Source organism: Symphodus melops (genome assembly GCF_947650265.1).
Source record: "Symphodus melops genome assembly, chromosome: 11".
NCBI lineage: Eukaryota > Metazoa > Chordata > Actinopteri > Labriformes > Labridae > Symphodus > Symphodus melops.
Window position 1 is genome coordinate 14,569,747 of NC_136701.1, and position 15,697 is coordinate 14,585,443.

A 15,697-nucleotide genomic window follows, 5' to 3' on the forward strand; every position below is an offset into this window, starting at 1 on the left:
AAGGTCAAAGTGACTCAAGAAGTTTGCATCAAATAAATATGTCTAATTGAATATCTGTAAATAGATTCTCACAGGAAATTGCACCAGCGGCTGTGCTTCTGTGGGTGCCAGAATAATTTACCTCCCACTGATGTACAAGTCCCTGTCAGTCTCAGAGTCGCATCCAAAGGTCACAGTAAGTGGAGGAGTGTAAATGAAACTAAATCTACAGCCGGGATGTGAGGCTGTTATTCTACTCTTTAACAGAAACACATCCATTGAAGTATAAAAGCTGTATTATTGATTTCAAGTTTTTTCTTGGCATCAAAAGGTGTGAAAGCGTCGCAGTCACAACCAGACCTCCATCCGACAGGTGAAGCCAAGTCATGCTGAGAGAGAACGCATTTTGCAGAATAATGACTTTTCCTATACATTGCGGTAAATTTCTCACACAATGAGTTTGTCGTTCATGCTCATATAGGGATGACGATGAAAATGCAACTTATTGCCTAATTTTTCCTCACAACAGACACAGTCATTTCCAAGTATACGTGTTGAAGAATCGGCACATGCTTTTAACCCGACAGGTTCTTAGCCTCTTTCTCACTGTTGAGGTTACAGGATGTAACACCAGGCCTTTGTCAGGATCTCTATAGAGTCAATGGTTGCTTCCACAGAATATTGTGATCAATTTTCATTAACACTGACATAAAAGCACAACTTGGTCCAGTCCTTGATTTCACGTTAAGATGGAGAAACAACTGTTTGTGAATACAAATTAAGAAGCTAATGTAAAATTGGATTAAAATTGTGTTTATTAGCACTGTTCATAATTACATGCAACAAAAGCTGCTCTAAGGGATGCATCATCTAAATTCATACATAACACCCAAAGCAGTTAGTCCAAAGTTTGCCAGGAGTTACTCTGAAACAAAAAATCTTATCTTGCTGGTGATGCAAGAGGAAATTCAGAGGATTGCCAATATGGTATGGTTCAATTTTCTGGCTCTTTCTCTGAGAATCATGAAGGTCTTCATTTCCATCATTTGTTTGATCAGTCTGCACCAAAGTAGTCAAGTGGGCCCACAGTAATTCCAATTCGTAAAGCGACACAGCAAGTGTGACTAGAAACAAACGTTTCATGTGATTATACATAGATTTATGGGGGGAACTCACAAAAGGCATTATAAGGCTCGCTTTGTAGAATAAGTTATGGTAAGGTCACCTTTTTTTCAACAGGATTAAATTATATATGAATGGTTTCCGAGAGACTATTTGGTCCCGTCCAATCAGATGGTTTCATCTAAATGAATAGATTTATATGAGCTGCTTGCAGCTTGGTGTCTGTGTAAATGAGGCAATGTTGATTGATGGCCACTTTATGAATTAATATGAAATAAAGGAGTGCAAAGTACAGGCAGGGAAAGAGTATTGAAGCAGCATAACACGCCACTATGTTTAAACCTAAAGGCTCTTATTGTGAAATGAGAATGGGCGAGTTGATGCAAAATTGAGACATTTATGACTATGACAAGCCTCATGCCTGGTGTTGCTCTCATCCTCCTCAGGGGTCTAATCAAATCCACTGTAGTCAGAACACCTACTGCCGCCTTAAAATGTTAGATAGGAGCTCTGTGGAGCCCGGTGCAGTTCAGTGTTCTGCTCTGTGTGCACAGCAGTTTCTGGCTTTGTCTCAAAGTGACAAAGAGCCGTTCAGAAGCTGCACAATTAGCCACAAGGACACAGAGACATTGTTCTCGTTCTCTCCTTCCACCTCTCCTCTGCCTCGCCATTTGTACGACTCTCTCTGAAGCCGCCCCCGTCCTCTGGAGAAATTTAATATACAGAGAACACACATAGCAGCAGGGACTCTTTCTCTGTTCACTCCATGCAGCGATAAGGGTGAAAGCAGCTCTGTAAAAGCAGCTCTTTTGTACAGTTAAGTCTGCACTGAAAGAAGAGATTATGCTTAAATTGGGGAGACAAGGTAATACAGGTTTTTAGGATTTAGAGTTAGGACTTTTAAATGCGGATTGTGTAAAGGTTGGGAAGATCATCCAGATAAGTAACTCAAGGTAGGTAGATAATGTCAAAAGTCATGATTAATTACATGCGAAAAAAGGAGAATAATCAGCTGAGTTTAGGCGTTTTACTCTGTTACTGAAATCACTAGAGTGCACATTGAAAAGGTGGTTTTGTTGTAATACACATTCAATGAAACAAATCGATTGCACCAGAATTCCAGCAGATTTTGTTTCATTGGCAGGAACACACCTTCAGCTTTATTTTCATTTTCCAGTCTTCTGTGTACTCACAGGAGTGCGTTTACACCGAATGTGCCACTTACCCACTCACACACTGATGGCTGCTGTGTAAAGTGTTCATCATTATTAACTAATCCATTCATACACATCACTCACACGCCGCTGATGAAGCAGTGGGAGCAACTTGGGGTGAAGTGTCTTGCCCAAGGACACATTGGGTTGACACTTTTCTTTGGATGATAAAACAAAAAAAGTACTATTAGGCATCAGCCCCCAATGAACATTGTTTTATGATCTAGCAAGCCAAGAAGAATACACTTTGTGTGTAGTCCAAAAAAAAAAAAAACATGATAGACTATCTACTACTGTAACACCATTCACAGCACATTCTGTTGAAAAAGAGTTTTCTTTGGATCATAATGTCTGCTTCTGGCTGTGGGCCATCACAATAAAGAATGATATCATGTTTCTCCTCTCAAAGAAGTCTCTGAATTGGCTTGGGAGAAAACTTTCACACATAATACTATCATCGGCAATAGTGCCAAAATGAGTTGGTTAATATTTGCCAATTGGATCTTTGCAAGCTACGTTATTGTGCATTCCCTGATGAAGTTAGCTGGTGAGAAAGAAACACAATTTTAATTTGAACCTGAACTGTTTATTGTTAAAATCCAGTTAGGTAAGATTGATTGAGAAAAACATCCTCATTAAATCCAAGTGGCTGCTTGGCGTGTTCGGAAAACAAATCTTTTTCAGTTGTTGACTGACGGTGTGTAGAAGAACTAAGACAGGATTGGAATATAAAAAAACCCAATTATTTTATTGTTGATATTGGTATAAAAGTATATAGTATAAAAGATAGCCTCAATTGGAGTCTTTTAATGAACAGAACACCCAAACCACTTTCCCAATCTGGCAGCTTCTTCATAACACAGAAAAGTTGAAAAGTAGATAAACCTTCAGAGTTTTGGTGTTTCACTCAGTCTCTCTCTCCCTTTCACTCTCTCTCTCTCTCACTCTCTCTCTCTCGCTTGTGTCCCTCTGAGCCCTCTAAACCTGTTAGCTTGAGGAGTGTTAGACTGACAGTACTGGGGCAGAGCTGTACTGCCCTTGCTCTTCTTTTACACGTAGCTGCCGGCACAAAGAACAGTGTTTTCCCTTCAGATTTAGGGGTCTAGGGTTCTGTGCGCTAGACATCACTAACAAACAGTGAAGCTCTAACATATGCGTGGCACCAGTGTTTTCTTTTGTAGGTCTATTATATCTGCTATCACTTTATTCTTTAATGATTGAGTTGAAACCTATGCTTTCCATCTCTCTGTCCTTACTGACACCTTTGTGTCTTTTGAGAACTTCTTTGTCATGGCATCTCTGCTTTATCGTAGTCCTTTCTGTGGAGAAATGTCTGACCTCCTGATGTTTTCAGCGTCTGTTCTTTTGTCCCTGTCAGGCTCGGAGATACAAGAAAACATCAGTGTATGTGGTTTGGATTATGGCCTGTGAGCTTACCTGAGCATGACGCATTGAACTGGACGTCATGTTCTTTTGAAGACTTTGTACTTTTTTGATACAACAAGGGAGGCGGTAAACACTCTGACCCCTTGCAGATATTGAATTATGGACACAAAAACACATCAATAGGTTTCTATGTTTCCATATTCCATTTTTTCACACCTTGGAATTGTTTTACACTTGCAGTGGTTATTGTTAATTATTTTTTAATGTTATATACTTTATTAATCACCGCACTCGGTTTGCACTCGGTTATTTTAGACACATGTTTCTCACACACACAGGCCTGAATCACACACATGCACAAGCAGGACCTGTGGACATGCATTAATGGAGAGATGTTAGAGTGCGGCAGCAGGCCCCACTGGAAGCACCCACTGAGCTGGTGGGGGTTCGGGGCCTTGCTCAAGGGCTTCTCGGTACGGCTCAAGAAGTGGTTTGGCACCTCTGCAGCTACCAGAACAACTTTCATATTTTGGTCCACATTGGGACTTGTTCCAGCGACATTCTGGTTCCCAACCGAAGTCGCTACGGACTGAGCTACTGCTGCTGTTTATGATGTACATGATTCTGCATCTCACTTTCTGCATTGTCATCATTGTTTGTTATTGTAAACTGTGTCCAGACCCCTGAGGGTCCATCTTTTGATCGGAGCAACCCTTTCTATAATTTATTTCATAACACATTTTTTTCAAGGATTGAACGACTTCACTGTAACCTGTTTGCCTCCTCCCCAGGTGGTGGTGAAAACTCGCACGGAGTACCAGACAGAGAAGAAGAGGCTGAAGGTGCCTAAAGTGGAGGAGTTCACCATCAGCTTCACTGACGGTGTGTCTGAGAGACTGAAGGTAAGAATTGGAAAACTTGTATTGAAACTAGGGCATATTGGCCTTCTGATCTGATAATTAGGATCCAGACTGGACCTGATTCTAAGGAGAACGGGGATTAGATTTGAAGTTAATCTAGTTTCTTTGTCAACGTCACCATAGAAAGCCCTGTTTTCATCATTTAAATACATTAATCAGGGTTTTTGGATTGGTCGCTATTGGCTCATTTCCTGGATTTCATTTTGGAAAGTCAACGTTGGATCAATCATACTGTAACTGATGTATGTCATCATGACTCTAATTAGTAACAGGATATTTATCCATATCACATTTTGCCATTAGCTGAACAAAATTATATCAGTGTGACCAGCATAGACTGCCTCTTTAGTTAAGAATAAACTCAAACAGTTTTCTCTATATGCTGTGGAGGCAGAGATGCATGTAAGCAGAGCTGCTGAGAAACTAATAGAACCTTTTATGATCATGTGATGCATTCAGGAGCATCATGATCTGCCTTTTGATCTCCACATTTCTTAAACATACACCGGCAAATGGCTTCAGATGTACTCCAGATCAATACATGCATCAACCTTTAAAATAAACACCACTCCCAACATTTAGAGGACAAGCTCAGCAAAGAGTAAATATCGTCCTGCTTTATTTGAAGAGGGCCTTGAAATCCACACAGCCCAAAAGTGTCTCACAGGAACTTTAATAATTTCAACAGAATTGTATTTGTGATGTAATTGAAGTAAAGAGCTGTGTAAAGAGAGTGTTTTCTTCCGAATTGCTCTTCCCTGTCAAACACAAAGACAGGTGACGTCAGCTGTGTGTGTGAATCACTGAGTTACCTGTTCAAAAACATCAGCATCACCCAGTCTGTCCAATTCTTCTGTCAGTATGGGCGACCAAAGAGAGCTTGTGTTGTCATGGCAGCAAAGAAAACCACCGCTCATGTCAACCCTGAAAAAGAGCGAGATAGAGGAGAGAAAGTAGCAGAGCAGAGGTGTGAGCGTAAATAAGATGTGTAACACTACTCTGAAATGTCCTCCAAAGTGAGGAGGAGCAGAATAAGATCCCTGAAGAGGCTCTGAAATCTGTCTGGATGAGACATTATATTGAAAAGCAAAAACCCACTCACACACACATTCAAACAATAATAACTGGAGCAGTGTCAGAACCAGGGTTAAATGAAAAACATTAAAAAGCATTGCAATGGGCTTGGTGTCGAGGAAATTGCAGCATTCTTGAACAATCATGTTATGAAACCTTTATTAAGAGAATGTATTTAACAATCCTGCGGTCTCTTATTGATTTAAAATTCAGTCAAAAAGCCTCCAGCCTTCTGTGATGTATTTGAAATTACACGGGTTAAACATAACATTCACATAGAGAATTCCTCCAAAGTGTATGTAATTTACTTTCTTTAAAACCACATCATAATAGCTGTTGGAGTTTGTCATTTGTGATTTTAATTGAGAAAATATGTTTAGTGCTAGTTATGCTAGTTAGCAATTAGCGAAAGCAAAACTGATGCGACAGTAAAGTTTGCAAAATGTCATTCAACTTTCAAATGTTTTTATATTTTACTACTCTAATAATTTGAATGACCTAACAATACATTGAGTCAGTGTTTGAAACCAAACTTACAGGAGATAAGTGTTTATTCCTGAGAGATAATGTTTCTTTTTTCAATAGACTGCTTTGTGAATGCTAGCTAGACTGTGCTAATTTACAAACTCTTGTGAATGAACATACAGCTGTCAAGCGGCATTTTAATTTTCCAAGCAAAATCATTAGAGTTCTCTATGAGGACACTTTATAGTCTTTAGGTGAGGTGATTTCTATGGGTATGTCACTTGTATTACTGAAAAAAAATATCAGGGAAAATTGACAGAATGTACATATTGAAACTCAGCAGTGCAAAACGAACTTGTTGGAGATATTTACCCATCACAAATGTTGCTGTAGATTTTGCCGTCATCTTAAGCTTGCACATTGCGTCAGCTTTTGTTAGGCAGAAATGCGTTTCAGTCTGTGTGATTTTGTGCAGTGTCGGTTGGTTTTTGGATCTCAACTGAACTGCTTGCTTCTTTGCTTGACTGGCAGAGCTGATTCTGCAGGCGCACAGGCATGTCCACACACTCACACACCAAGTGTGCTGTGCAGTACAGTGCAAACATTTTGGGACGAAAGCTTGCACATTTCTTTTCTCTACTGAGCTTCGCAGATTGTGTTGATGGATGAAGAGCTCACAGTGTAAAATGCTCTCTAATCTGCCCTCCCTCATCGCCTTGCTCCTGCTTCATGCTTCCCTCGAAATTCTTTCCTTCTCTTCCGATGCTCCTTTTCCTTCCTTGCATGTTTTAACATACTGCATGTATATACTGTATGTATGTACGTGTGTGTGTGTGTGTTTATATATATATGTGTGTGTTTATATATATATATATATATACACTCTTTTTTTAAAAGGCAATACAGCTTATTTTATTAAAGATATGCGTGTAGTGAATAGGACAGAGAACATTTTGTATGCAAGAAAAGCACACTGACATACAAACCACAAAAGGGCAAAAAGAAAAAAAAACCCTAAAGAAAAGAATCACACACAAAAGGCTGTTCGTCTCTTGTCAAGATTCGTCCAATTAGAGCAGGTTCATGTGTCATTGCTTCCCTTGAGTGTGTTTACATTGAATTCAGAATCTCAGTTATTTGCCTTTTCCCAGTTTTGATCACATTCGAGATTTGGCACACGTGCACACAGAGAAACGTTGTTGTTCATAACCCTGTGTACATGATAAATACCACTATCCCACTTTCTGATTACTGCATCTTATTTGGTCAAGCATCTAACTTATTCCACTGAACATATGTAATGTGTTCATCGCTGTAAAACAAAAGTCAGTTCCTGTGTCACTCCAGAATGAAAAGGCTCTGATTGCTGATACGTCACTCATACATGGTTTGTACATGCCACAGCATCCTGTCTACTTTGTGAGTTCTCCAGGTGGCAACATTGTGTTTCTCAGAGTAAGGATAAGGGCTTATTCTGGTTTCTAAAATTAGAATACGAAAACAGGATATTTAAAAATACTGATTAAAGCCGCACACATTGAACCAGATGTACCTGAGACACATTGCCAGGTTAGGCCATGTGTCAGTCAATGCTGGTGTCAACGATTAAACCAAGGGCCTTTTGTTTATAATTTTATTTGACGCCTTATTCATATTTTATTTTATTTTTTTCAGTTAATAAAAATGTTCTTTTTACGTTTTATTTTGTAAGTTTTCATTCATGATAATAAAGTTGCTCCCCACTCACTTCTCCTCTTCTTCTGTCCCTCTGCGCCTGCCTTTTACCCTCCTCCCTTCTTCCCTCTCTCGCTTGCTTGCATTCTCTATCTTTCTGATTACTCCCAGCAGGTCTGACATCCAGTGTTTTCCCTACGCTCTTTTGTTCCATGACAGAACAGAGCACATGTTTCCCTCCCTCATTAACTAACTAACTAAAAGCTCCTGAGTTGAACATGTTGTGTAATCCGAACCTGGAGACATCCCCGGATGGAGTTTAGTCTGTTGACGTAAATAATCTTGGATGAATTTCTTCTCCAGTTTGCATTAGGGCTGGTGAATTCATGCTAGATTATATAACAACATACAAGTTCACGAAGAATAAGTTAAATGCTAAACATAAATAGTTCAGATCATCGCAATGGTCGATTTTTCAAATGAAAGGAGTCATGAGTTCAATATCAGAGACAAATGCAGAATTTACTTCATGGAAAGAGGACAGCTGGTGCATTGAGGTATTTGCAGTGTTTCTGATTTAAATGCAGCTCACAACCTTTGCTGCAAAAGATCTCCTTTTTTCTCTTCAAATTTTGCTGCAACGCTCAGCTGCAGACAGTCTGAAAGAAAACCCACGAAGAGCATCTCTAAAAATGAAAACTTGAAGAAGGGAAGATGTGATAGGTCAGAGGCCTCAGGGCAGGGATCGAAGCTGCAGCTGTACAGGTTGATGAAAGAGACTATTCATTTGTAATGTCCTACTGGGTTTCTGGCTTGATCACTATCCAGAAAAAGGAGTACCGTAAATTCCGGACTATAAGCCGCTACTTTTTTCTCACACTTAGAGCACTGCGGCTTCTACTCCGGTGCGGCTAATGCATGGATTTTTTATGGGGGACAATGAGCTTCTGCCGCAAAAACATTTGACTTCGTCACGTCGGATCTTAATATCAGTCATTTTGCGCTTCATGCACGCACCCTCATGATGGAAAACACACGGAGAAATACATATGATGCAGCTTTCAAGTTAAAGGCGATCGACCTGGCTGTCAAAGAAGCTAACAGAGCTGCTGCACGTTAAGATGACACTGACAGCGACAACAGAGACTGAGGAAGTGAGTAATGAAGTCATTCTGAGGCAGTGAATGGATGGACTTTTTCTTGTGAAATATATTACGGTCATCTTTTTCATCAGCCGTGTTACAGACACCGTCGGCTAGGCTTCGTATTGTAACGGTTCATGTTGTAAAGTCAGTAGTTGATAATGTGTTCATAATTCCGATTATGTGGAGAGTCAGTGAATGCACCAGCGAGAACGTATTTTTACAGTCTATGGTGTTGAGCGGCTGTATGAGAGAACGCTGGGGGAGAGAGTTGGATTGTTACGGCAAGTTATGTGTTGCTCTCTGCTGTAAACGGCGTGGTCACGGCCGACAGTGATCGGGTTATTAAGTTATTATTTGAACGCTCTCGTCGTCCTTTAACGTCCGTACGGACGCTACAGTATTTGCGGATGTTACCGGTAGCCTACGTCTGTGTAAATAGCTCTTGTTATAGCGTGGACACCTGCGGCTTATAATCAAGTGCGGCTTATATATGTACAAATACATTTATTTACTTATTTTTAGCCGGTACGGCTTATATCCAGGTGCGCTCAATAGTACGGAATTTACGGTACTTGGCCTCCTCTCGCCCGGCCTGCACACGCTTCGAACCCCTGTGCACTCACACACACACACACACTCCTACAGGACTGACAGTGACCACATGACAGCACCGTGACTGCCAAGTCGAAGTCAGAAGGCCTGTGCAGGTAGCTGCAGGAGAGGCTGCCGTGGTCCACAACAATTATACCATTATTACCTCCACTTCGCCTTCACATAAAAGCTCTGCTGCAATCTGCCGCCTCCACAGAAGGCCTTCACTGTTTGTCAGGTTGGAGATAATTACTGCTGTGGTAGGAAACCGTGCACAGCCTCCTCTTTCACGCATTGTTTTTGCTTGCTTTGTGCGGATGACTAATAGTACGCTGATTGTAGGGAGCGTCCATAGCCGTCGTCTGGGCTCAGTTAAACACCCACACAGATGCAAAATCACACACGAACACACAGAGGCATCCCAGTGAGCAATGGGGGAACAATTGATTTACCTTCACCACTAGTATTGTACTGTTAACTCTGGGTGCTGTTGAAGGCGGTAGAACATCTGAGGGAGGGCAGGGAGAGGGCGGAAGCTTTTTTTTTTTTACTTAGGTGGGAGCAACTAAAGTGCTCTACTGCTGCACTTGGAGAACAGCAGCTGTTATGAAAACAAAGTGTGTTTTTGTATGAACTCGTGCTTTGGCCTTTTTGTTAAGAATCTCTATAAACAATTTTATTTTAGTCGCAAGGTATTGGTTTTAACAGACTTACTGTACCACGGTGAATGTACTGCTGCAAGGAGACAGATAAAAATATCCACTGAAAGTAAAGTTCTCATACCCAGACATTTAAGTTATGATTCTGTTATTGTGTAACGAGAAATATACAGAACGAATCACTTTGTGCAGTCAGTTAGTTGAGTGTCACCACAATCGTTAAATTGCATAAATCCATACAGTCATAATACAGATGTGTTAACTACACATACCTGAGGGTGAGTCAAAATAAAGACAAAGTAGATAAAATTGTCGCCTTCCTCTATGAGGTCAACCAGGAAGGAAACTCAAGTACGCACACCAGTATATGCTTTTTGCAGATCCTGCAGTGACACACTGTTGGAGCTGCATTAAGTGACTCTACATGACCTGAGGCATACATGCCTGAGGGCTGTCTGGTACCCTCTCACTTTCTTTTATTTGAACAGTGGAACTCGATTTAAACAAGTCCTGGGCTGATTAAATGTATCATCTTCTTGCAGTATCATTATCTGTACCTCAGCAGTTGTGGTTTTGCCTAAAGGCAGCTTGAAAGTAATTGGTTGCAGAGGTGAGACTTTATTCAACTTTTCAGGGATTCAACCTGGCACCTTTACTGGCTCCTTATCGACTACCCACTTCTTCATCACATCAGTCCTTCCTTACCTTCTCATTGTCAGATAATCTTGCCAGTTCAGACATTGTGCTCTACGTAATATTTACTACTTTTGCCTATTTTCATCATCACACATACACACACACACACACACACACACACACACACACACACACACACACACATTGTGTCAAACATAGCCAAGAATTGGTGGCACATACATATCAAACTCCGTTCTGAGAACAATTTTACATCACTTCTAAGACAACAATTAACAGATCCTGCTTTAAGTGTGCCAGCTCCTTTTGGCAGATATTCCCAGATTTCTTGTACACATTTGGCCTCTGATGAAATAAATGGGCCAGATGTGACCCATTGTCTTGGCCAGGACACTCTTGTAAATGAGATTTTTAATCTCAATAAGGTTTTCCTGTTTAAATAGATCGTAAAGCCTCGGCAGTCAGCAAACTTGAAGTGCAAACACTTTGCTTTTACTGTGAGATTATGAATCAGTTCCGGCTGTGGTGTTCAGACAAGGCCTATAAAAAGTATATTTTAACAAGATGATACAGCGTCAAAAACAGACAACGAGGACGCTGCTAACAGCCTGTGAGACTTTGCAAATCAAAACTTCCTTCCTTCCAGTGAACCTTAAACACAGCCTCTGTTAGGTCAGTCTCAAAGCCAACTCGAGTCTGAATCATTTGTCTCTGCACAGAGGTCTTCCTGTGTCAGCTGGGACACACACAGTCTCACACGATGACAGGCGGGAAACAACGACAACTCCCAAGAGAACAAACACAGAGAACAAAAACGACAGACATGGCCACTGAGTGAGTGATATTTGATATTTGGGAAGATTTATAAGAACAGATGGCTCCGTTCTGCTCTACTTCTTGTTTCAGATCTTATATCAAGCCGCGACTCAAAGCAAACGCACTTCAATCATTGTCTGCATATGAATATCAGCATGTTCTGTTTATATATGTATGTACACATTATGTGAGATACACAACAAAGATTCAGTGCAAGTCCTTTTTTTGTCTCGACGGAAGAGAAAAGCCCTGATTTTGGTTCAATAAAAATAAATAAATCCAAATCCAAAAAACGACTGTTCTGTCATTTTTATACAGCCATGAAGAGACAGCTGTATCAAAAACACTATTGCTGCTCTTTATTACTCAACAGTCAGGGCTTTTCAACACTAAAAGGATTTCTGAGCTTGAACAATGCAGTGTGACAGCTTTTAATCTCTTGGGACATGTGTTCATATACAGGCTGACTTTAATGTTCATTTATCATCGGGAAAGAAAGACAAAAGATCTGGCTTTGTTTAGGTCACAACACCATCCATTTTACCAGTTAGTTATAGCTGGGGTTAATTCTAGTCAAGTTGTGCGCACACGCACACACACACACACACACACACACACACACACACACACACACACACACTCAAAGCTGGTTGGTTGGAAACTGTCTGTGAACCTAACTCTCACTCGAGTCTTGTATTTCTACTGCCAGCGGGCTATTTTAAAATCTGAGAGCATATTTTAACAGAATTTTTAAGGAAAATGAGGCCATTGCCCAAGGAAATACTAATTAGTGTCTGGTGCTGATAAAGCAATTTCATATGATTTCTCAACATTGCAAGACTGTCGCTTTGCTAAGTTGTGTGCTCCCTGAATGCTTTCCATTTTTGTTGTCTTTGGGGAGAATAAACGTGTTGTTGAGCTACACAGAAACAATGAAAATATGCAAAAGTTAACTCAATGTCTGTTTGTTCGATTGTATTGTTGTTGTCTTTGAGACTGTTATCAGTAAAACTTTGACTACTTGTACCACTAAACAACAAGTGCATCTATTCGAGTAAAAAGTCCCTCTTGTCAGTAAGAACCAGTAACAAAGTAGTGTGGTATACCTTTCTTAATAGAACGAGAAGTACTCTTAGACACACTACATTACTACACTACATTACTACAATCCAACATTTTCCTTTCAGTGCAGGGTGTCTGAGTACTATCCAATACAGCACTTTCTTTTTGTCTCTGTTTTGGTGTGAAAGTCAATACAGACCATAAACTCCTTTATGGTCTGTAATGACTTTATTCAGACTGCCCATTGCAACCTAAAATAGTTTTTTCATTGAGAACACAATGAACTTCTTAAATGTTAATAATAAAGAGATTTTGTGAAACTTTTCTTGGCTGATTTGTGATCTGCTTAATCAGGTCAGCATCTGTAATATATATGCAAACCCGATTCTCCTGTATTACAGTTTAAGGTTAACCAAACCTGAACCAGATCCTCGTCAGGTCTGAAAACTATTCAATGTTGTTGCTGGATTTGTCGCCATTTTACAAAATTCTAAACGTTTTTTAAAGAAATGAAAGGACAAGGACAAGATGTCCTTTACATGGATGGTTTGGTGAAAGTTTTCATGAATAAAGCCTCCATATCAGACTCCAAAAAGCAAATTCTCACTGTCAAACGGAGCATGCTCCACTCAATATGTGCTCCGTCTGCCACATCACAAATGGAGACATAACCCTGAGAAAAATCCCGACTTTGATGTTTTCAAGTTGAGAAAGAACAAATGAAAAGCAGAAGTGAGTGGTCACTTTGCTCGCTGTCCTCAGCCAGAGTCCTTCACTGTGCTGCTGTTGTTCTGACGCGCTGAGCCAGGGGAGCAATTAGAGTCAGACAGACTGCGGATGGCTAGTCTGACCCTCCCTTCCTCCCTTTTTCCCCTGTTTCCTCTGCCTTTCACATCTGTCCTTGTCATCCATCCACCTATCCACCACCATAGAAGCTACTACTGCTGTGCTCAGAGCAGATATCATCAGTATCACAGTATCATGTGTTGTCTTATTGTTCTATTACAATGGTCCTTCATGTTCATTCTCACTCGGACTCATTTCTGTCCACATTTATGGCTAACCACATTTTCTGAACTTTAAAGGTTAATTTCAATACTTGACCCTTCTAATTTGTAACATGTGTAATTGTTGAAACAAAGTGATGACCCCCAACAATGATTCAAGCAGCAGACAGAATCTACCACAAAATCCATTTCAAACCTAAAGCTCTTCTCTTCAAGACAAATCCTTATACCCGTCTTCCCACTTAATCATCCCCCCTCCAGATCTACCCCTAAACTCTCTCTAGAAAAAAGAAAAATAAAGATTCTGTCTGTCTCCTCAGCTTTTCTCATCCCAGAACAGTGTTTGCTTATTCAGAAGAGTTTTCAAACCAACTCCTCTTATAGGAGATTTATATTGTCTGCATTACATGTGCATGAAGTTGATTTAAAACCTCAGGCCAGTTTGAGTTAAACAGATTCTAACAGGGCTGACACCCTTTAGTCAGGTGGTTCATTAGTTGGTCATTGACGTCTCGTCCAACCAAAATCACATTTGTTACTTTCATAGGAAAGATTAGTTTATTCCATTAGGCCTATTTGCATTGCTCAGCCATCTCCTTCCCCACCAGGGAGGAGCCGTTCCACGTACCAAGCCAGTCTGCGTTGCCGAGGATCAGCCCACCAAAGCCCTTACGTTTGCCTAACTACGGTCTACAATGAACCAAACCCACGTCTGTCCCTGCAGTGGGCCCACAGGGCAGAGGTCAAACAGCATCAATATTCATTTTAGTTAAACAAAATAATTTACCTTTACTTAAATATTAAACATAACTCCTTATTATATTAGTTAAACTGAAGCAGAAAGCTGGCAATTATTTATTTCTATGCTTAAAAAGTGTTAAATGATACGCTCAACACTCAGAAGCTGAAGCCCACAGCCTGAGTTAACAGAAAAAGTTCATAACCAAATTTGTGATAAATAATATGTAAGGCTTTTTAGACATGTTGAACTCTGTCGTAGTACACCCCTCTGTTCCCTATGTAAAAGGTAAAATACAAACTATTTTTTTACAAGGAGGGTAAAGGGTTCAAATGAAGCTGACTCATCTAATTTAACACTCAAGGAAATATAACTATCAAAACTTGATTCTCTTTCAGCTAAAACCTTTTTATTTTCCCTTTTATCTTTCTCTTATATATTTATAATATTCCAAGCACATATAAATATTGTATTGGGAAAGTTAATAAGAAGTTACTTAAATTAAAACTAGCTTTGTATTCAAACAACATTTGGATGAAGAAAGGCTGTTTTTAGTATGAGGCGAAACAATCTCAGTGAAGTATAAAACTAAATGTAGCTCTGGCGAAACAAGAAAGTAGAAACAAAAAATCTTCTAACACACCGAGTTGTCTGCATATTGACTATACGAGCAGGAACATAAAAAGTGCTCAGGAGACTGGAAACATTAGCGTAATGAACCTTGTCTTGTGGTGTAAACAACTCTTTAGAGATGTGCTTATTTTTCTGCCCGTGTATTTATGTGTGTGTTATTGTGTGTTTGGGGTGGGCCATCATTAATTATATCTCCTCTCAAGCAATGTCTCCATCTCACAGTGCAGGAGCTGATTAGCAAACGAAACCAGATGTTTAGTTTCTCCTCAGAGACAAATTACTGATTCATAATGAGTGTGTGTTTGTGTGTGTACTCGGGTGTTGACGTTATTGACGATGTTTTCAATTTTAATACCATTTATCCATTGGTGTTTTTCCCACGAGCACATGTTTTAGAGGTGTTGTATTTTATATAATTCTTCTTTATTATCTCCCTGAATAAGAGGGTTTGCAGAGTTTAATTATTTTGCATTTGATGACCCTTCCCGTTTCTTCCATTAAAATCCTCCGAGCTCATTGTCTCTGCATGAGCATGTTCTCCTCTTAGAAACATCTCT

The 15,697-nt window shown here is 40.0% G+C and overlaps 1 protein-coding gene across 2 annotated transcripts in view; it reads left to right on the forward strand.

The window, feature by feature from the left end:
* The window catches only part of nsg2 (neuronal vesicle trafficking associated 2), a 35,406-nt gene that overhangs the window by 7,370 nt on the left and 12,339 nt on the right, over nt 1-15,697 (forward strand). For both annotated transcript variants that reach the window (XM_079355606.1, XM_079355605.1), the window contains exon 3: nt 4,493-4,603. In XM_079355606.1, the coding sequence (XP_079211732.1) occupies nt 4,493-4,603 (111 nt within the window). The remainder of the gene's footprint in view (nt 1-4,492; nt 4,604-15,697) is intronic.